This window comes from Dendropsophus ebraccatus, chromosome 2 (assembly GCF_027789765.1).
Source record: "Dendropsophus ebraccatus isolate aDenEbr1 chromosome 2, aDenEbr1.pat, whole genome shotgun sequence".
In the NCBI taxonomy this organism is placed as follows: domain Eukaryota; kingdom Metazoa; phylum Chordata; class Amphibia; order Anura; family Hylidae; genus Dendropsophus; species Dendropsophus ebraccatus.
Window position 1 is genome coordinate 123,957,429 of NC_091455.1, and position 22,088 is coordinate 123,979,516.

At 41.9% G+C, this 22,088-nt stretch overlaps 1 protein-coding gene across 5 annotated transcripts in view; it reads left to right on the forward strand.

The window, feature by feature from the left end:
- Positions 1-22,088, forward strand: part of RPRD1A (regulation of nuclear pre-mRNA domain containing 1A) — a 65,930-nt gene that overhangs the window by 25,024 nt on the left and 18,818 nt on the right. For 2 of the 5 annotated variants that reach the window (XM_069958208.1, XM_069958209.1), the window contains exons 2-6: positions 1,078-1,207; positions 6,582-6,688; positions 9,684-9,793; positions 10,849-10,975; positions 11,082-11,257. In XM_069958208.1, the coding sequence (XP_069814309.1) occupies positions 1,078-1,207; positions 6,582-6,688; positions 9,684-9,793; positions 10,849-10,975; positions 11,082-11,257 (650 nt within the window). Of the gene's footprint in view, positions 1-1,077; positions 1,208-6,581; positions 6,689-9,683; positions 9,794-10,848; positions 10,976-11,081; positions 11,258-15,454; positions 15,685-17,093; positions 17,237-17,421; positions 17,494-22,088 lie in introns of those variants that run through there. The other 3 variants (XM_069958212.1, XM_069958213.1, XM_069958210.1) reach the window with 3 other exon arrangements.

The following is a 22,088-nucleotide window of genomic DNA, read 5'->3' on the forward strand; positions in this document are numbered from 1 at the left end:
GCCATTCACGGCGATCAGGCCGGTGGCACGGTGACCACCATTAGTTTTTACAGTAATGGCGGTCGGTGCCGTCCTCGGACAGCACCGACCGCTATTTTTTTCCGGGTCATCGGGTCACCGATGACCCGGAAAGGTTCCGATCGCCGCTATTGGCTGATCTGAATTGATCAGCCTATAGCGGCGATCGTAAGTGCCGTGAAGCTAAGATGGCCTGCTATGATTTATAGCAGGCCATCTTCCCCGACCGCTGTGTGTGAACACGCAGCGATCGGGGAAACATCGGGCGTAAATTTACGCCCTGATGCGCTAAGTACCAGGGCGCGAGGGCGTAAGTTTACGCCCGATGTCGTTAAGGGGTTAAACACACACAGCCTGCTGCAGCCATAGCACTCTAAGGAAAAACACACCATCTTCTCTCAGAGAGAAAACACCTCATTGATAACAAAGGTTACTGCTACATTACTTATGGCTACTCCTCCTCTATATTACACAGGATATCTTACACTGCTGCTCATATACAATCATCCAGCATCCAGGAAGAGAACAGAACAGATCTCCCCCACAAAATGGACTCTTCCAGCTCAGAAACAAGCTGCCAAATGGTGATCGCCAATTTTTCCCCAACCACCCTTGATAAACAGAGCCAGTGCTTTATTACTGATATATGGAGATAATGATTCACCTTTTCTAACCAAATGAATGAGAAAGTGGTGTTCTGTTTTATTTTTATAAATAAGGTCCTTAGACTGATAGAACATAAAATGATGAGGACCTTTCATAAAATTCACATGAAAATTCAATAACGAAAATTTTAGATGTTTTTAAAAGCTGGAGTCTGTATGGTCCCCCCCCCCCCCCCAACTCCACAGCCTTGCTTCACATGATCACTAGGTAAGCAGTCATGACTGTCTGATGCTGTTGGGCAATGCTGGCTGCAGACTATAAGATGCAGGCACTTTTTAGCAAGATGCTTTCTTGTTAAAAAAAAAAGTTTGTCTAATCTCCAAAAAATGTTATATATGTTAATGTCCTTTATATTTGGTGACCATATTAATTTTAATCTTCTATATCTTTTAGCAAAATCAAACAGGAAACTGACTTTTCTGTATCTGGCAAACGATGTGATTCAAAATAGCAAGAGGAAGGGACCTGAATTTACAAAAGACTTTGCACCAGTTATAGTGGATGCTTTCAAACATGTTTCAAGGTATTGATAATTGTTTACTTCCTCCACATAAATTATGAAACATCTACTTTTGAGTTATTTTTATCTCTAAGGTTTGCTAAATTCTGCGGACAGATGCTAGCTGGGAGTCAGTAGGGAAATATGAAATGCCATACCCAGAAGGCATTTTGTTTTTGCTGTTTTTCACAATTTTTCTTCAGTAGACTTCAATGGGTGAAAAAATGTCATGTCTTGTATGCATGTTGGTGTTTTTTTTTTTTTTCTTTTTTCTGGTGTTTCTTTCCCCTAGATCTTCAATAGAGATTCTTGAATCACATGGCTTATAATGAAAAGACATGAGCTAAAATGTCTATACTAATATACACTGAATGAAAAAATATAGTAAAAACTGTGGTGGTGTTTTAGGCCAAAAACGGACATGCAATATCTGAAGGAAGCCTTAAAGCAAATGTACCATCAGTACATTTGCTTTAAAGGACAACTCGGGCAACTTTTCTTTTTTAGCTTATTGAACACACATTATAAAGTTAAATCCCCCCGGAAGTTAAATAGTATACATACCTAATTACAGTCGATCCTGTCCTCTTCTCCTGGGCGCCATTTTGTGACAATTGACAATGTCGTCACAACAGGGGGCGGGCCAGGTCTTCTTCCTCCTCAGCGTCTTCTGGAAAAGTTAATGTGACATGAAAAGGCAACTGGTGCACTTGCGCACCAGCAGCCTTTTCATTGGCTGGACTGCATCACATGGCTTCCAGCTTGCTCAGCCCTGATCTGATTTGCTGGCCGCAGGTGACGGAGTCGCGGCCGGTGGGAGATTCAAGTGGCAATCGTCACCGTAGGGATGGTGTGTGTGTGTGTGTGTGTGTGTGTGTGTGTGTGTGTGTGTGTGTGTGTGGGCGCCAGCATGCCTCCAGTGCATCACCCTGGTACCCGGGAGTAGAAAGGCGCCATACGCAGGAACTAGGACGCTGTTCAAAAGAAGGACTGCGGCACCAGTGCCATTGTATCCATGTGCAAAATGTCAAGCAAATGTATTGATGGTAAGTTCGCTTTTAAAGGGGTTATCCAGGCTTAGAAAAGCATGGCTGCTTTGTTCCAGCAACAGAACCACTCTCATCTATAGTTTGGGTGTGGTTTTACAGCTCTGTTCTATTGAAGTTGAAATGGAGCTGAATTGTAATGGCACAAACAACCTGATGACAGGTGCTATTTTTGCAGGAAAATGTTTTTTTTCGAAGTCTGGATAGTCACTTTAAAGAGGTTTTACCTTGACTTTAACCTTAATGTCCTAGTCTCAGGAAAGCCCATCAATGTCAGATCATTGGGTTTGACTCCCAGCATCTCCACACATGAGCTCACTAAAGGACTGCCGTGCTCTGGAAAACATTTTTAGTGGTTGTGCCTAATATGGGTCCTCTTTAAAGGGGTACTTAGTTCTGGTCCTTTGCAGGTCCTCTACATCTCCTTTTAGTACATCAATCTTCTCTCTTTCTGCTTTCAAAAAGAGGTCTCAGTGTAGGACCTGACAACTCAGCCCATCGTTGGCCACAACAGACTATAGACAGAGGACAGGCCATAAAGGAAAGATTGAGATTTCTCCTCTTCAGATCCTTTCCTGGCTTTGGCTACAATAATCTGTGAGATATCTGTCCGATAAACCTGCCTGTGTAAGCACACCATTACCTACCTGGAAATCTATACCTGTGTAGGTCTCAGTGACTGTTAAATAATATCCGATGGCCTAGAGCTGTTATGCTACCTCAACATAGCTAAATATGCACCAAAATGAAAGAGTTGAGTGTTGTAGCAAATCTTCATTTATCCATTATTAACATTAAAATCATGAAAAAAGAAGTTTGATAAGCATAGTACACATGGCTTTTTATTTCTTTTATTTTTTATTTTTGTGTTTTTCTCTCGCTGGCATTTTTTGCGGCTCTGTGGGAGTTTTTGCAAAGCATGGGGGGCGGCAGATGCTTAACTTACCCTACGGTCTTCTCACAGTCGTCTTCCCATGAGCAGCTGAGCAGGGACACTGCTTCAGCTGCTGATTTGGCTAAGCTGACGCGTGAGCATCGTCAGTTGGCCAATCAGCAGCTGCAGAAGTGTCCTGGCTGAAGCCACTGATTCTGTGGCTCCATTTTTGAAGAGGCAGAGCCTGGCACACTTGTATCACAGTGTGCCAGACTCTGCTGCATATATAAGAAATTGGGGTGAGGATTATTAGAGGCCCCCCTTCTCCCCAACACTTCACCCATCCCAGTAAGGAAAGAGGGCAATTAACACCCTTCCTTGCTTGGGTGGGTACATTGTGACATTATTGTGGCCCCCATAGGGTTAAGTGAGGATGGTACTCGGTGGGGGGGCCACATTGTTTAGTCTGGCACACAAAGGTTTAATTGTGGATGCCATGCATCCATACTTAACTCCTTGTGTGGCAGACTGTAAGCAACATCTGCTAAGATGCTGCCTAATGTAGGGAGCAGAACAGCTGTCACAATGATGGGTGTTCTGTTCCTGGCCTTTGTTTTGTGTGGTTTTTCTCTTTTGTTTTCCAGATATCTGTATCTTGTGGATTACGTTGGATTTTGCTGGACTATGTTGATGACTAGCATTGTTTGTATTTAAATAAAATGGTCAACAAAGGGGGTGGGTTTTTTTTTTTTTTTAATAAAATATTTTTCTCTATTGTGTTGTGTTTTTATTTTTATTGACTTTCTGACTTAGTAGTGGAAGCTGTCTAATAGACAGCATCTGTTACTAAATCGGGGCCTAGTGTTGGCTGGAATAAAATAAGCTCACAATACCCCCCCCCCCCTGGCTGATTATGGAAATAGGAACTCTATATGTTTCTTCTCATCTATATTTTTTTATGAAAAAAGTACAGGGTTTCCCCTATTTCCATGACTTGCTAGGTTTTGAAACTAAACAGCAGCAGCCTAGTAGTAACGGGGTGGGAAAGGCCAAATTTTTGGCTGTCCCCAGCCTAATACCAGCCTGCTCCTGTCCGGTCCAGGAGTGCCAAATTTGATGTTTCAGGACTATTGGTACTCGTCTCTTCCCAATACCCCTGGTGTGGTGGGTACTGGGGGTAATAATGGGAGACTTAGTGTTAGCCATTTTATACTGGCTAACACTAGGCCCTGACTTTGTAGTGGAAGCTGATAGTAATGGATACCATCTAAGTCCTAAAGTCAATAAAAATAAAACAACACAGTGAAAAAATTGTATTTTATTTTAAAAAAAGATCACTCCCACACCCCATGTTGACTATTTCATTTAAATAAAAACACTGGTCCAAGGAATCTGATGTAATCCACAGGATACCGATATCTGAAAAAGAAAAGTAAAAAAAAAACACAAAACAAAGGCTAGGAGCAGAACACCCATCATTGTGACAGGTGTTCTGTACCTTACAGTAGGCAGGATCTTAGCAGATGCTGCTAACAGTTTGCCAAACGAGGGGTTATGTGTAGATGCATGGCATTCACACTTTAGCCTTTATGTGCCAGACTGACCAATGTGGCCCCCAGGGGGTTACATTGATGATGTCATAAGGAAGGAGATTAATTAGGGGAGAAGAGGGGCCCCTATTGGTACTCTTCCGACATCTTTTATGCTCTGCAGAACCTGGCACAATGAGAAACAAGTGTGCTGGGCTCTGTCTCTTCAAAACTGCAGCCCCAGAATCAGTGGCTGCAGCCAGGATACTGCTGCAGCCTCTGGCCGAGCTGACGCATGAACATTGTTAGCTCAGCCAATCAGTGGCGGAAGCAGTGTCCCTGCTCAGCCACTGATCTGAAGAAGATAGGGAGAAAACCTAATCCTAAAACATCCCCTTCCCTTGAGAACGGAGGATTATATAGTTCATTTAACCCCCAGTGGACCAGATTTTGACTTTCTGCATCCTCTGTGTGCCGTGTCTGCCACCCGCTCCAGCATGAAACGTTTGGGGAAAAACACTGACCCCAAAAACGCCCAAAGTTTCAAACAGATTTTCACTGAGAAAGTCAACAGCGTTTTTTATTTTGTCCATAAAAATGCCGGACAGGAGTGAGGACACCCTCAGTAAGTCTTTCAGGACGTTTTAGTAAATCGTTTTTCCTGTCCATAAAAACGGGGGAAAAAATTACAAAACACGTACTTACCTGCTGCACAGCCAGAAAAGTGATTAAGGTGATGCCCCCATTGGCTGCCTGCCCTGTCAAACACAGTGGCAGATTTAACTGTGTGTGCTCCTGATTAGAAGCACTTACAGTGAAAATGCCCCGGGTTGACGCTGCCCCGGGCTGGCTGGCAGTGCATCTGGAATCCCAGCCAGTTTCTGAATGCGCATCCGGAGCTGTTAGGAATTCCAGATGCTTCCATAGGGTTCTATGTGGGCATTAATACCAGAAGTCCAGACAAAAATAGGACAGGGTGTATAATTTTCTGACCTATTTTCCAGCACAGACAGCCTTCAGGAAAAATCCTGAGGCATGCCATTAAATCGACTCTGTAACCACAATCTGACGACCCCCCCCCCCCCACACCAAACCGCTTCTACCTTTGGATAGCTGCGTTTAATTTAAGATCTGTCCTGGGGTCTGTTCGGCAGGTGATGCAATTATTGTCATAAAATACAACTTTTAAACAGGCAGCCCTGTGCCCTTTGGCCGTGGCTTAGTTTGTTTATGCATTAGGCTAGCACAACCTCTCCGTCCCTCCTCCCCACCCTCTTCACCATTATTCCTATTCCTCTGCAGTGAAAACTACACAGGTGCCTTAACGATCCAGCCCATGTGCTGTCCTCTCACAGCTGATGAATAGGAAGCAATCTGCCTGGGGCATTCCTAATGAGGAGGAGGGAAAGACAGGTTGTGCCAGCCTAATGCATACACAATGTAAGCTACGGCCAAAGGGCGCAGGCTGGCAGTTTAAAAGTTGTTTTCTATGACATTAACTGTATCATCTGCAGAACGGACCCCAGGACAGATCTTGGATTAAAAGCAGCTATCTGAAGGTACAAGCGATTTGGGGGGGGGGGGGGGGTCAGATTGTGGGTACAGAGTCACTAAATGTATGAAAACTGGAGGCAAAACCTGGTCAGGATTGGTCTTCAAGTCTGTCTAGTGAAAGAATTTAAATTTTATACCTGTTAACCCAACTTATACTAAGTTCACATCTGCATTGTGGGTTCCAGTTAGAATGGAAACCACACTGCAATATTTAATTCTGTGCCAATTGACAACACCAACACCCAGTGGATTCCATCTGGTCCTGATGAGCTGTTTGTGCAATGTGCATATGAGAGACTGTTAGACAAATGCTCTGAAAATATTCTTGTAAACATTAGTGAAATATTAGAATATCCTTTTTATGCAATAATAGTTTATTTACTTTATTTACACAGTGAGGCAGATGAAGGCTGCAAGAAGCACTTGGGCAGGGTATTATCAATTTGGGAAGAAAGAGCTGTTTATGAGAATGACATCTTGGATCATCTGAAGACTGCATTGTGTAAGTAGACATTATTTTTTAAAGGTAAAATGACCATGTGTAAGCATTTACCCATTCTGCAAGTTTCCTGTTGCAATGAGCATTGCTTACATACCATTTAGCAGTGCTCTTTGATCCAGCATGTTAGTAAAAATGTTCTTTATTTCATTTTCTATTTACTCTCTATGGCCGCCTACACTCTCCGGGCACCGCTGTGTCTTCAGGCCACCCCGTGCCCCCTCCAGATTGATTGACAACTGGCTAATTGATAGATTGCGGTGAGAACGTAAACGGTGTCACAAACTCACCTCTGTTATACTGTCAGCCCTAAATAAAGATAATCTTTTTATAAATTGCCGCCTGAAGGTTTGTACAAAATGGTTAAATTGGTTTTTACTGGTTAGAGCCAGACACTGGAACTTTGCTTTTTTTCTAAACTGTTTCTGTTTTCTAATGCTCTATGTCAAGCCTCATGTACATAAGACTCTGAGCATCTCTAGACCCTATCCTCTGTATAGGACACATTTTTGAGCATGCTGTATGAGCTCATTCCACAGGACGGGGGGGGCCAAGTTGGGAAAAGCAGCTATTGTGTGGACCGCTCTCATCTATATACTGGTGTCACTTGTCTTGTTTCCTGAAGAAGGGCACTACTGTAAAATGATCTATATAGAACAGGAAGTTTCAGTTTATAGTTTTAAAGGGATACTCTTGAGAAATCCTTTTTCCCACCCTCTCTCTCTAAACCAACTGATATCAGAAAGTTTTAGTAAATTACTTCTATTTAAAGGGAAACTGTCAGCACCAGGGCCCTACCACTGCTGCTGTAGTTGGCAGCCTTCTTGTGAGCATGTTGCCTTTTTGGTAATTTGTCTGTGGAATAGATTATGCATAAGCTCAGGTCTCCTACTGTAATGAAGAGTCAAAAAGGAGTTGTGGCTCAGTGTTTGTGCTGCACTCTGGCACCCTATCCACTGCTTCTTTGTCCCTTTTCTTCATGAAAAACCAATGCTGCCCAGCCTCCTGCTCTCTCAGCTGTCCGTATCTGCCAACAGAGGACAGATCTGCAATGAGATAGTTGAACATCCTAGCCTGTGTTGAAGCTGTGGTCTAGGGGTAAATCATCTGTCTAGATACCACCAGCAGGTCTTTCTTTTGTTCAGATTCCCAAATGGAAATTAAGTATAGGTATTTTGTTTTTGTTTTTCTCATTATTGTATTATTGTTGTAAAACTGTGTTCCCAAACAGTATTTTTGCTGAGTACTTTGTTCAGTATCTTGTTCAGTATTTTGCAAGCAAAACCAGGAGTGTGTTGAAGACTCAGGGTATGTTCATACAATGTTGAAATTTGGTGCATAGCTGCCATTTGTGTTTAAAAGGGCATAGCGCTTGTATTTTTTTCACCTACTATCCCACATGAGCCCTTATTTTTTGTGCCACTAATTGTACTTTGCAATGACAGGCTGAATTTTTGTGTAAAATATGTTGTTAAATCAGAAAAAAATTATATATATATATTTTTTTTTATTATTTGAGGGGGGGGTGTGGGGTGTTTACGCAGTTTGCCCTATGGTAAAACAGTCATGTTATATATGTTCCTCAGGTTTATGATTACAATGACAGACAACTTGCATAACTTTTATTTTATTTGACAGCTTTTATAAAATGTAAATCTTTTTAAAAAAGCTAAATGTTCCTAAAAAGTGCTTTATTCCCATTCTTATAGTGCTTTTATCCTTTGGTCTATAGGGCTGTATGAGATGTCATTTTTTTGCGCCATAATCTGTACTTTCTATCAGTACCTTGTTTGCATATATGTGACTTTTTGATCACTTTCTATTACAATTTTTCTGAATTTGATCAGAAAAACGCACAATTTTGCACTTGGGATTTTTTTGCGCTTACGCGGTTTACCATGCAAGATCAGGAATGTGATAATTTAATAGTTCGGTTGATTTCGCACACGGTAATGTGTTTTTTTTTATTTATAAAATGGGAAAAGGGGGTGATTCAAACTTTTATTAGGGGAGGGGATTTTTTTTTTTTTATTAATAAAACATTTTATTTTTAACTTATACATTAATTTGAAGTCAACAAGTGTGACTCCTAATATAACTACACTGATCCCTCATAGGGATCAGTGTAGTATACATTATACAGCACTGATCGATGTATCTTAGTATCTTGCTTAGTATCTGGTATTTGACCAAATTTAACTGTCATTTCAGGGTCATTTTTCTGAAAACATTAAATATCAACAGTACAAGCGATTTTAAGAAACTTTGTAATAGGTTTTATGTACCAAGAGCTTCCTTCTGTACTGAAAAAGCAATCTCCCAGCCTCCCCCCTCACATCAAATGAAGCAGGATTTCTGTGTCCATTATGTGGCTATGGAGAGGGGAGGGGCTGTTAGGAGAGACTGAGCACGGAGGATTTCTGCAAAGCACAACACCCTGCAATCTTCTCTCAGTAAGTTCATAGATAAGCACTGACCTTTCTGACCCCAGAATCCTGCGGTTTAGCTGCCAGAGAGTCTACAAACAGCTGACCTTCATGTCACCTCTTCCTGCTCCCTCATCTCCCTCGGCCCCTCCCCCCTTCATAGGCTTCCAATGGAGAGAGCAGAGCCCGTCTTCACTGGCTTCTCTGTAATGAAGACGTGTTTGCCTGATAATGCACAGATAAGAAGTCAGGGGGGGAGGCTGGGAGATTGCTTCTTGAGTACAGAAGGAGGCTTTTTTGGCTAATGAAACCTATTACAGAGTTTCTTAAAATCGCTTATACTACTGATTTCTGCAATAAAAAAAAAATGACAGTTACACTTTAATAAATGACCTTTGCATAATTTTGGTCTTATATTCTCTATACGCAGCACTTACATTGTCTTATTAGCACCCATCTGTCTTGACATTACAAGTGAGCGTAAATAGCCAAAATATCTTTGTTCTACTCTATATAGTATACAAAACTATGGCTTGAATGTAATAATAAATTTTTTTACTTTCGCTTTAAAGATGGTGAGAAAAAAACAAAAAAGCGACCATATGAAGATGTGAAGATTGACAAAGATGAGGACGATGAGGATGATGACTTATCCAAGATAACACCAGAGGAACCTCCACAGGTAATACAGGCCCAAATCGGGCAGTGCATGGATGAATACAAACACCAATTAGCCTGCAGTGCCTTTACAAGGCACGATGAATCTTGCGGCTGAGGACGATTGCTAGATCCTTTATGCGGCCATTAACATACATTGATCGCCAATCAAAGGTCCAAATTAGTGCTTCTAAAAACGCTTGTTGCTTGAAAAAGAGCCTTAAGTTTATTGTGGATTTCAGTATGTGAATTCAGGTTATCACTTCAAAATTAATACTGGGGCTTGAGTGTCTTGTTCATTTGTCTGTAGAGCAGTGAATCTGTGAGGTACCACTAGACATTTCTGGCTGCACTGATCGCTAGTTTACCAATAGAACAGATTTTTTTTTTTGCCTGTTTTATGTTATACTGAGTTAGAGACAAGTTAAAGAGAAATTGAGATACAGTTCTAATTGTGCCATGGACTTCAAGTAATAGTGTATACACAAGGCTACTGAGAAATGAGATTACATAGAGATTAGCACTACTGATGAGTTTGCCCGGCCTGATTTTCTAATGTCTCTATGGTGTGGAGGTAAGTATATTGCGTTTAGTACTCAGAGTCATGGATTCAGCACTGTTGTTGTGGAGAGTTACTAGTAATATACTAAGAATTATAATCATGTTGGCAGTAATTGTATCATAGAGAGAGGGATCATGTATTTTCGTCTTTGCCATAGATCTATTGCACGGCTAGTTTCAAGTAGGGGCTATGGTGCAGAGGTAAGTTACTTGCTAATAACACTGGAGACCTAGGTTCCAATCCCCTTATTGGAGGCTAGGGATTCATTAGAAACTGCCTTATTTACTTCAGTAATAAAATCAGTGGTGAATAATTTTTAATAACCCCTTCAGGAAAAAAATTCTAAAGCCCATTGCGCCCATGCCACACAGTGTCTGGGCCGCGGGTTGTGCTTTAAGTAAGGTAAAACTTTAAGTGAAGCATAGTGTTAAACTTAGACACTCTATAAAGTTACTAAGAGGGCAATTTTATGCCTAGTACTTTACCTGTTTGTTTGTTTTTTTGCTCATACTCTTTAGACAACAGATCTTATCCATGCACTGCAAGAACTTGAAAATGCAGCTTCTGGGGATGCAGCTGTGCATCAGAGGATAGGCTCCTTACCAGTGGAAGTACAAGATGTGTCACTGTTAGATAAAATTACGGGTAGGTTATGCTACATAAGTTAAAAAAATAAAATAAATATATAATAAGCAGATGGCACATTGTATTTGGGTTGCTTAAATGAAAAGGTTGTTGCTTTTATTATTAGATAAAGCTTCTGGTGATCAACTATCCAAAATGGTGGACGATGCCTGCATGCTGCTTGCAGACTACAATGGCCGATTAGCAGCAGAGATAGATGACCGTAAACAACTTACAAGAATGCTTTCAGATTTCCTGCGAACTCAGAAGGAGGTACTTGATGAAAAGGAACAGCAACTGGAAGTGCGTAACATTTTAAAGTCTCCCTCCTTTATATATTTTCTAATGTTTAATTGGAATACATTTAAAGCGAATGTACCATCAGGTACATTAGCTTTAAATGTTGCATATGAATAGAATGGCGCCGATGCCGCTGTCCTGTTTTAGAACCACGGACCGGTTCCCACACATGGCGCCAGTCTATTACCTAGCATCGGCATGGGCTGAAGCACTGGAGGTGGGCTAGACCGACTCTAATTGTAGAAACCCCCTCCCCTCCATGACTTGGCTCCATTAGAATCAATCCAGTGCTTCAGCCTGGACCGGTGCTCGAAATAGACCAGCGCCATGTGCGGGAACGAGGTCGCAGTTCAAAAACAAGGACCGCAGCACCAGCACTGTTCAATTCATATGCAATACTTAAAGTGACACTGTCACCTCCTTTTTGCATTCTGACATCTCTACACAGGTGTAAAGGGTAAATTTAGCTTTTTTCATACCTTATTTTATATCATACGTCATGGTGCTTGTTCAAGTAAAAAGTCATCCTTTATTAACTGCAGATTGTGTTAAGTGGGCGGGGCTTCGCTGCATTAGTACCACTTAACCACGCCCACAATTGCACCGTTGGCCCCACCCCCTTGTCGGCCATTGGAACAGGCTGGCTGAAAGGTCTAGACCCCACCCCCTTAAGTCGGCCAACCAATGGGAGTCAAGGGGACGGGCCAATAGTGCAATTGTGGTCGGGGCTAAGTGGCGCTAATGCCGCAAGGCCACACCCACTTAATACAATCTGCAGTTGATAAAACGACACTTTTTACTTGAACAAACACCATGACGTATAATATGAAATAAGGTATGAAAACCGCAAAATTTACCCTTTACACCTGTGTAGAGATGTCAGAATGCAAAAAGGAGGTGACAGTGTCACTTTAAAGCAAATGTATCTGATGATACATTTGCTTTTATTTCCCTTTAAAGGAAAAGACTGTTTAAAAAAATAAGATGCTAACATAACAAAAGAAGTTATACCCACCTACTTTTCTTTATACCTACCTACTTTTACTTTTTTTTCTTTATATTGTTTTTATCTTTGTGATTATTGTTTGGTCCTCCTTGGTGCTTTTGTTTTCTTCCCTACAAGATGTGCTTCTATCACTACCCTGATGAAGTGCTGGAGCCTCTGCAGTGAGTTTGGGCACATCATTGTTGCAGAGGAATAAAATGCAGTGGGGATGGGGGTTTAGTGAAGCATTTTTTTTTTTTTATCCTAGCAGGCTTTAAAGTACTTTATAAATAACTCGGCCAACCTATTTTTAAGGTTAAAGCTGAAAGTCGGCTATTTTAACTTTAGTTCTTAAAAATGTGAGGTGAGTATACGTAATTTTATTTTTAATACCTTTTATATGAAAAAGACACTCTACTTTTAGCTTTGAAATGTTTTTATAGCTATTGGTGCTTTTTTAATGTTATACAATAGCAGAGGTTCATTTTAAAGGGGTTTCCTCAGCTCGACCTTTAAAGATCACCCCTGCCGCGTCCCACTCTCACATCCCAGTTTAGCGAGCAGGGGGAGGGAGGGGTTGGTGGTACCGTGGGCACTGGCGTAGTAAGGACGGGACACGGCGGTGCTGAGCTGAATGAGCTTGGCACTGATGTGTCCCCATCTGACATTACACGTGCCTCCAGGGACAATCCAAGCTCTGGAGACATTTGGAATGTCCGAGGGAGACATAGAACATGTACAAATATAGTCCTAAGCACCTGGGTCCAATCTTTTACTGGCCACCACTGTCATAGCTCAGAGAACTGGTCACGATCCTATGCAAACACTGACAACATTACTGGAGGCATATGGCGGCGGGGCGGAGAGGGAGCAGAGCTGCACACCTCCCGGCAGGCGTACGGCATTGGGACGGATGGGGAGCAGAGCGGATGGGCCGCGGAAGCAGGAGGCATGTCGCGGGGCGGACAGGGAGCGGAGCGGCACACCTCCTGGCAGGCGTGCAGGGGAGACGAGCGGAACGGGGAGCAGAAAGACGGCGGAGGCAGATGGGAAGCAGAGCGGACAGGCCGGGGGAACAGAGAGGTGAAACGGTAAGCGAATTCAATGTCATATGGGGAAATGATAGTTCATTCCATCATTTCCCGGGATTTGATCAAATCCCTGATTCTATCATTTCACTACTATCTATATATATATATATATATATATATATATATGCAAAAAAGGGGTCCGTGGAGCCTTAGTTACGAGTCTCAAAACACGGGAATAGCCAGATATCCCTCTCTCCATAGAAGGAAGCCCATTGCCAAGGGGTGCCTCCTAGTGGGGAGAGCACCAAACCACCCTGATACGTAGTCCTTCAGGTCCTCACTCTGTTGCGAGCTTTGGGACCTAAATAGGGAAACACCAGGGTGGCCCCTGTAAGTCAAAGTCTAACTCTGTGGCGAGTATAACAACATAAGACAAGGGTTACCAAGGCTAGGCATCCATCCACAGACTGCAGTTTCGGGGTATTTGCCCCTCGTCAGTGTGGAGCAGGATTCTGGCTACTGGGGCAATGATAAATACACCAACAAAACACAACAATCACTGAACTCAGGGAGAACAGTGAAAAATTCCAATGGAGTACTCATTTGCGAGTCTCCATTGACTGTCCCATACAAAATTTAAATATGCAAAACAGGGGTCCGTGGAGCCTCAGTTACGAGTCTCAAAACACGGGAATAGCCAGATATCCCTCTCTCCAGAGAAGGAAGCCCATTGCCAAGGGGTGCTCCACACTGACGAGGGGCAAATACCCCGAAACTGCAGTCTGTGGATGGATGCCTAGCCTTGGTAACCCTTGTCTTATGTTGTTATACTCGCCACAGAGTTAGACTTTGACTTACAGGGGCCACCCTGGTGTTTCCCTATTTAGGTCCCAAAGCTCGCAACAGAGTGAGGACCTGAGGGACTGCGTATCAGGGTGGTTTGGTGCTCTCCCCACTAGGAGGCACCCCTTGGCAATGGGCTTCCTTCTCTGGAGAGAGGGATATCTGGCTATTCCCGTGTTTTGAGACTCGTAACTGAGGCTCCACGGACCCCTTTTTTGCATATTTGAATTTTGTATGGGACAATCAATGGAGACTCGCAAATGAGTACTCCATTGGAATTTTTCACTGTTCTCCCTGAGTTCAGTGATTGTTGTGTTTTGTTGGTCTAATATATATATATATATATATATATATATATATATATATATATATATATATATATATATATAATATTATATATCTATATATATCTCTATCAATAATAAATAAATACCCAAAAATCAGAACCCAAATGCAAGAACAGCCAGGTACTTGACAAATAATGTAGACGTGCAAATAATGGCTGAGGAATTATTTGTTAGGATGAATCTGTTTTAAATCAAACTAACTTTATTAAAGCACAAAAGAAACAAGAATAGAAACTGTATTAAGGTTACAAAGACTTAATTAAAGTTAATGCTTGGAAAGCCTAAAGTACATGCTAATTTTTTTTTTATTTTTATTTTTTTTAAGTAATTTATAATTCTGCTTAACTTTCTGAAACCAGCTGGTTTGAAAACTATTTTTTTCCCTCAAGAGTACCCTTTTTAAATTTTGATCATACATTAATATAGCAAACTTTCCTCCTCCTGATATGCCCGCTCTTTCTCTCCCTTTGTTGACAGCTCATTGTGTAGACTGACCAAACCTGTGCTCTGAAGCAGTGTTTTTTTTTTGGTGTATATACAGTATAGCTACAATTAAAAAGTAGAGAGAGAGAGTATATATGTGTGTGTGTGTGTGTGTGTATATATATATATATATATATATATATATATATATATATATATATATATATATATATATATATATACAGCAGACAGACATCTACTTTTAGAGCAGAGAGGTGGTCAGTAGCCTAGACAACAAGCTGTCAAGGAGGCAAGCTTGCTTGCAAGTATGCAAATATTTACCTAGACAAGCCCTGCAACTTTTAGTTATAATGGCAATACCCCTTTAAATTAGACATGCAGCTTTTACAAGCGCAGGTTTTCAATGAAAATCCATTCGGATTCATTGCTACCATTGTTAGGCATGGTTCACAGTGTTTTTCTTGTCTGTTTAACATACATGTGAAAAAGAAAAAAATGCAACAGTTACAATAACTTACTGGAGAATCCATTTCCTATTCTAATTGTGTAGGAAGAGGGAGATTGGGATCCCGCTGTATAGAGCCCTAGTGAGACCACATCTGCTGTGTCCAGTTTTGGAGACATCACCTTCATAAAGATACTGATAAAGTAAAACAAGTGCAAAGATGGGCTATGAAAATAGTGGACAGTCTGATTTATAAAACCAGGAAAGACTTAAGAGGTTGTGTCTCAACAGAAATTAGCCTTGTTTGCATTATGTTAAATGAAACTTATTTCAAACGTACAAGCATTTCTTTAATTGCATCATTTGAAAGATATCCTCCATGGGTCTGCATTATTTAAAGGGAACCTGTCACCCCCCGTGCCGGGGTGACAGGCTCCCGACCCCCTGTTAGAGCCCCATATACTTACCTAATCCCGCCGGGTCCCGCTTCTGGAGGTGGTCGGGTGACGGAGATCTCAGCCGCTGCAGCCCGGCGCGCGCGCTGAGAGATGAGTCCAACACCCATAGAGAATGACAGGAGAGTCCAGCGCTCCGTCATTCTCTATGAGCGTTGGACTCATCTCTCAGCGCGCGCGCCGGGCTGCAGCGGCTGAGATCTCCGTCACCAGACCACCTCCAGAAGCGGGACCCGGCGGGATTAGGTAAGTATATGGGGCTCTAACGGGGGGTCGGGAGCCTGTCAACCCGGCACGGGGGGTGACAGGTTCCATTTAATAATCTGTTGCCCTTGGTAATGGCCCACCAGGCTTCTACTAGGTTGGGTCACTTATGCTCAATTCAATTGCAGTCACACCTGTAAGTACTGGTGGTTGGTTTTCACTTCACATGCAAGCAGTGGGGATTGTGGGATAGTTTCTGTACTGTTGCATGGCAATAGACAGGTCACAGTTCAGAGAGGAAACCAGGGAGTAAATAGATTCATGGGAAAGGGAAATGGTACGGTGATGTCAGTTACTAAAAAAGGATGGTGTTATGAAGGAATGATGGGGGAGATTTATCAAACTGGTGTAAAGTAGAATTGTCTTAGTTGCCCCTATCAACCAATCACATTCCATCTTTCACTTCTCAAAGAATCTGTGAGGAAAGAAAAGTGGAATCTGAATTGTTTTATAACCTGTTGCCCACCAGCCTTCCACATTTTTGGGTCACTCATGCGCCGTTCAATCATCACATGATCTGTCCCATTAGTACTGCCAGATGGTTTTCACTTCACATGCTAGCAAAGAGGATTGTGGGAAAGTGTCTAACTCTGTTGTTGCCATGCAAAAGCACACAGTTCAGACAGGAGACCAGGGATTGATACATGGAGAAGAAAAATGGTACAGTGATGTAAGCTATTTGACTAAAAACAGCACATGTGTTTTCCTGTACATACACATATATACACACACACATGTGAGGTACACTTCTGATTTATACCTTTTTTGATTTTTTTAAGCCACCCCTTTAATTTTAATAAATTTTCAGAAAATTAAATGCATTGCTTTAGTTTTATTATGCAATAAAATGTGAAAATGTCTATTGAGGTGAATACTATTTCTGGGTACTTGAGAAATATTTATGAAGCATAGTAAAAAAAATTAAGATTTTGAATATACAAACATAGATTTAAAAACATATATGCTAGCCACACCTTTTAGCAGCCTTATCCAATGGTTACGAATCATGTTTGGTATTACGGCAGATTTTACTATGAAGAACTGTGGATGAGCTGAATTCACCTGAGGATATCCATAACAGTCTGTGGTAGAAATCTGGGCTTCACATTTCTGCTGCATTTTATCTACAAAATGCAAATCTGTACCATGTGACCATATCTTTAGGTACTGTTGATCACAAACTGTTGGGTTTCAATTTTTTTTAAGCTCTTACACATACAGTATTTCTGTAATACTTCATTTTCCTAAACGTCAGAATTCTGTGGCATTTTGTCATCAAATATAGGTAATATTAAATGTAACTTAAATTATTAAATGTGACTTTTTTTAAATATATTTTAACTTCTGTTTCAGGTAAAGAATATGGTCATATGAAAAAAAAATCTGCCTTCATTTCCACATTGTTAAATTTCAATGAAATATAAAAATAGTTGTATCCATTTGGCAGTTGGAACATTTAAAAACAACAACAGTGGGCAGTAATCTTAAAGGGGTTAGCCATGTTGATTTAAAATTAATCAGGATCCTTTATTAGTAAGTGTATGCATTGTACTTACTACCCAGCTGCATCATGTGTGCCCCATAGTTCTGATATAAGAAGGCTCAGAATTTTGCTGTGTCATCCTGCTATATGCACTGGGAATAGCAATTCGATCCATAATATAACCAAGCATAAAGGAGCATATACTGATCCTGTATATGCTTATGGGGGCCACCCAGGGATGAGCATGGGGCACACAAGATGCAATCGGCAGTAAGTACAGTGTATATTGTACAGTACCCTGATTAAAGTTCCTGTCGGGAAGCTGATATCCCCAGATCAACATGCAGATGCAGCTGTCATCGGAGAATTAGGTCGCAGTGGAAACGTTTCATGCTGACTTGGGTGCATGAACCCTGTTCATTATATAGTGCATGGAACTTGTATGGTTCCATGCACTATATCCACAGCAAAAACGGTCTTCCAGTGGCAGCTGCGTTTGCAAGCCAACTGGGAGATACAAGATTTGTGAAGGGTACTCATTAATTTGGCCATCCCCTTTAAATGTGGCTTATGTCTTACAGAACTATTTCTGTTGCTACTTTTAAGGATTTTACAGTACTACAATAAAATGGCTGCTTTAATCCGAAAAGATGCCATACGGAGCCATTGTGTGCACTGTCAGGGTTGTGCAGCCGCTATTCAATGAATAGTGGCCACACAAAACTGACATGTCAGTTTTCGTTGCGGACGCTAGGAATCCTGGCCAGAGCGTATACTGTGTATACACTCCGGCCATGATTCCATAGACTGCAGCACAATGTAAATTTTCTATTAATCACGGCTGTTGTTGCAAAGCGGCAACAATGGCCGTAATTTAATATAAAATTTTCGTTTAGTAGGTAGTAAGCGTTAGGTTGGAGAAGAGATTAATCAGTGGCCGTCGCTTCAGGTAAGTTGCTTTATTACTTTTAACATTGTCCATCAGATGGCACAAATATTGATCTTGGCAAAGCTTCTGATTAGCAAATTTAATTTTTTTATGAACCCTTTCAAAGCTGAGTGTATGTTCATTTTTGTATTTTCATTTTTTTTCAGTCTATTTCTGGGCACCGTCCAGTGCTTCATGCCAGGCCGGTGCCCAGGAATGGGCCAGCACTGTGCATGGGAACCAGGCCACAGTTAAAAAAGGACTGCGGCACCGGCATCCCCATTCCGCCGCCAGTCTATTGATGGTACATTTGCTTTAACCAAACTTGATTTTTACTTCTAAATATGTCATATAGTTCTGAGTTGGGGAAAACCCTTTACATACAGAACCTGCAGAAGATTTGATGACCCAAATTAGATTCAAAGCAAATCTGCAACTTCAAATCTGCTGCAGATCTGCTGCTGGTCCTGTACATGTGAACGTAACCTTAATGTGAATTGATGCTCAAAGATCAGTCCCTACTAGCTCCTAATTATAGTATAGTATTAAGGATGCGTTGTACATGTCCAGCAGAATTGAAGTTGCAGATTCAAAGCAATTCGAATCTGCTGCAGATTCAAATTTGCGCCATCAAATCTGTTGCAGATCTACTTCGGATCCTGTACGTGTGAACACACCCTTAAAGATGAAGTCAGGCGAAAATTTTTATTTAAGTATTGTATTGCCCCCCCCCCCCCCCCAAAAAAAAAAAAAAAAGTTATACATTTATAAAAGTTATAAAGTTTTATTACTGGAAATGCTTATAAAGTGCTTTTTCCCTGCACTTCCTACTGCATCAAGGCTTCACTTCCTGGATAAAATGGTGATGTCACAACCTGACTCCCAGAGATGTGCGGGCTGTGGCTGCTGGAGAGTATGATGGCAGGAGGACACTGAGCATCCCCCTGCCATCATCCTCTCCAGCAGCCACAGCCCGCACAGCTCTGGGAGTCTGGTCGTGACATCACCATTTTATCCAGGAAGTGAAGCCTTGATGCAGTAGCTATTGCAGGGAAAAAAGCACTTTAGAAGCATTTCCTGTAATAAATTTATATTGGTGGTTTGTATAACTTTTGGGGGGAAATACAATACCTTTTTGCCGGACTTCTCCTTTAGGGTGCCTTTACACAGGACGACTCACAGCGGAAATCTCGCTACGAGGTAAGGTCTTGGCAGTTCCCTGTGAATACATACTCTGAGCAGTCTGAAAGACCGCTGAGAGTATGTAATTCACCTGCCCCCTTAATCGGCTCCCACTGTCTGTATACATTACCTGTCTCCTTGCTGCATAGGAGCCCAGCTTCCTGCTCTCCCGCCCAGCCAATCATTGGCTGCGGCTGGGCAACACACTGATTGGCCGGGGTGGGAGACCAGGAAGCCGGGACCCCGTGCAACAAGGAGACAGGTAATGTATACAGACAGCGGGATCTGGTTAAGGGGTCTGCTAAATTACATACTCGCAGCAGTCTTTCAGACTGCTCTGAGTATGTATTCACAGGGACCTGCCAGGACCTTACCTCGTAGCTGACCTCGCTGCAAAACTCGCAGCGAGATTTCCGCTGCGAGTCGTCCTGTGTGAAGGCGCCCTCAAAGCTAATCTGTTATTCACGTTCCATACTGCTGGCACTGTTAGCTGTTAGGGGAACTCCAGGTAGAGGTTAAAAAAATAAAAACTTTTGCAGGAGCATAAAGCATTACTTACCTATCTATTCCATTTTTTAAACTACCAAAAATCCATTTGTTTTGGGGGTTTTGCTCTGTTTTGTGTTTCTGCACTTCCTGGTTTATCAGTTGTACACAGTACTACAGGGTCCAGAATGCAATGCTATCCCTCAGCTGTTCATCACAGTCCTCCACCCTGCCTATTCCCCGCCCAAAGCTGTTGCAGAACATCTAGGCTGTGTTCACACATTGCAGTTTTATTGTGTTACTGAATTATTTGCAGTAATTTATTATTTCATTGTAGTCCCACACAGCACGCTGTATTCTCTACCTATAACACCACACAGCACGCTGTATTCTCTACCTGTAACACCACATAGCACACAGTTACTACCTGTACCACCACACAGCCCTGTATTCTCTACCTGTAACACCACACAGCACACTGTATTCTCTACTTGTAACACCACACAGCGCGCTGTATTCTCTACCTGTAACACCACACAGCGCGCTGTATTCTCTACCTGTAACACCACACAGCACGCTGTATTCTCTACCTGTAACACCACACAGCCCTGTATTCTCTACCTATAACACCACACAGCACGCTGTATTCTCTACCTGTAACACCACATAGCACACAGTTACTACCTGTACCACCACACAGCACGCTGTATTCTCTACCTGTAACACCACACAGCGCGCTGTATTCTCTACCTGTAACACCACATAGCACACAGTTACTACCTGTACCACCACACAGCACGCTGTATTCTCTACCTGTAACACCACACAGCGCGCTGTATTCTCTACCTGTAACACCACACAGCACACTGTATTCTCTACCTGTAACACCACACAGAACACTGTATTCTCTACCTGTAACACCACACAGTGCGCTGTATTCTCTACCTGTAACACTTATATTGGATTAAAGTAAAGAACTTTTAGATTTTTTTTTTCATTTCCACGCACATATTATGATCAAGCATCTGTTATTTTTGAAGTTGAGCCCCACAATATGGCTCTGATCCTCTCTGCCATTTAGCATCATTTACTTGTGTTACTGCATCATTTTTGTGAATACGCTGCAGTATTGCAATGACACTTCAACATGTGTGAACACAGTCCTAATTTCACTGCACACTTCTGCACAATTAGACAAATCAGTGCAACACCCGCTTCTGGCTGGTGAGAGATGGTAAATCATTCAGGGGATTGGGTGATCCAGCCAAGCCTCCTGGGACATCATGCCCTGCCCCCTGTCTGCATCATCAGCCTGATCTTAGCAAACACACACAATGTGAGACAGAAGCATGGAAGATTTGTCTCCTAAGGGGGGAAAGCAGAAGGAGCAGGAGAAAATGTGGATTTGCACAGGGGCCATTTTTTTTCACTTCCTTGATTTCTATCAGCTACCAGTGTGACAGAACCGTACAGATACGGTAATACATTGTATAGACACATATATTTAACTTTTAATGTACTTTTAATAGAAAACAAGTTTTTCTTATCCAGAGTTCCCCTTTAAGAGACTCAAGGTTCCTTTCATGTATCTGTCTGTGTTTCCAGGACATAAAAAAAAGGTTTATATCCCCTGTGCAAAGTGTTAAATAGGCTTTCCCAAGCCTCTGAATTGCTGTAAGCTGGAATGCCTTCTGGCTGTAGCTCACTGATTCACTTTAAATCTTGGAATAGGGCATGGGGGAAAGACAACTTTAGAATGTACTAATCAATATGTATAAATGTGTCTATTTGTACCCAGTAATTTATAATGGGCATATTTTGACAGTGCTGACATCATAGGCAAAGAGTCCAAAAGCATCCATCATATAGGGGGAGATTTATGGAAGGGTGTAAATATACACCTGGTGTAAACTGCCCACAGCAACCAATCACAGCTCAGCT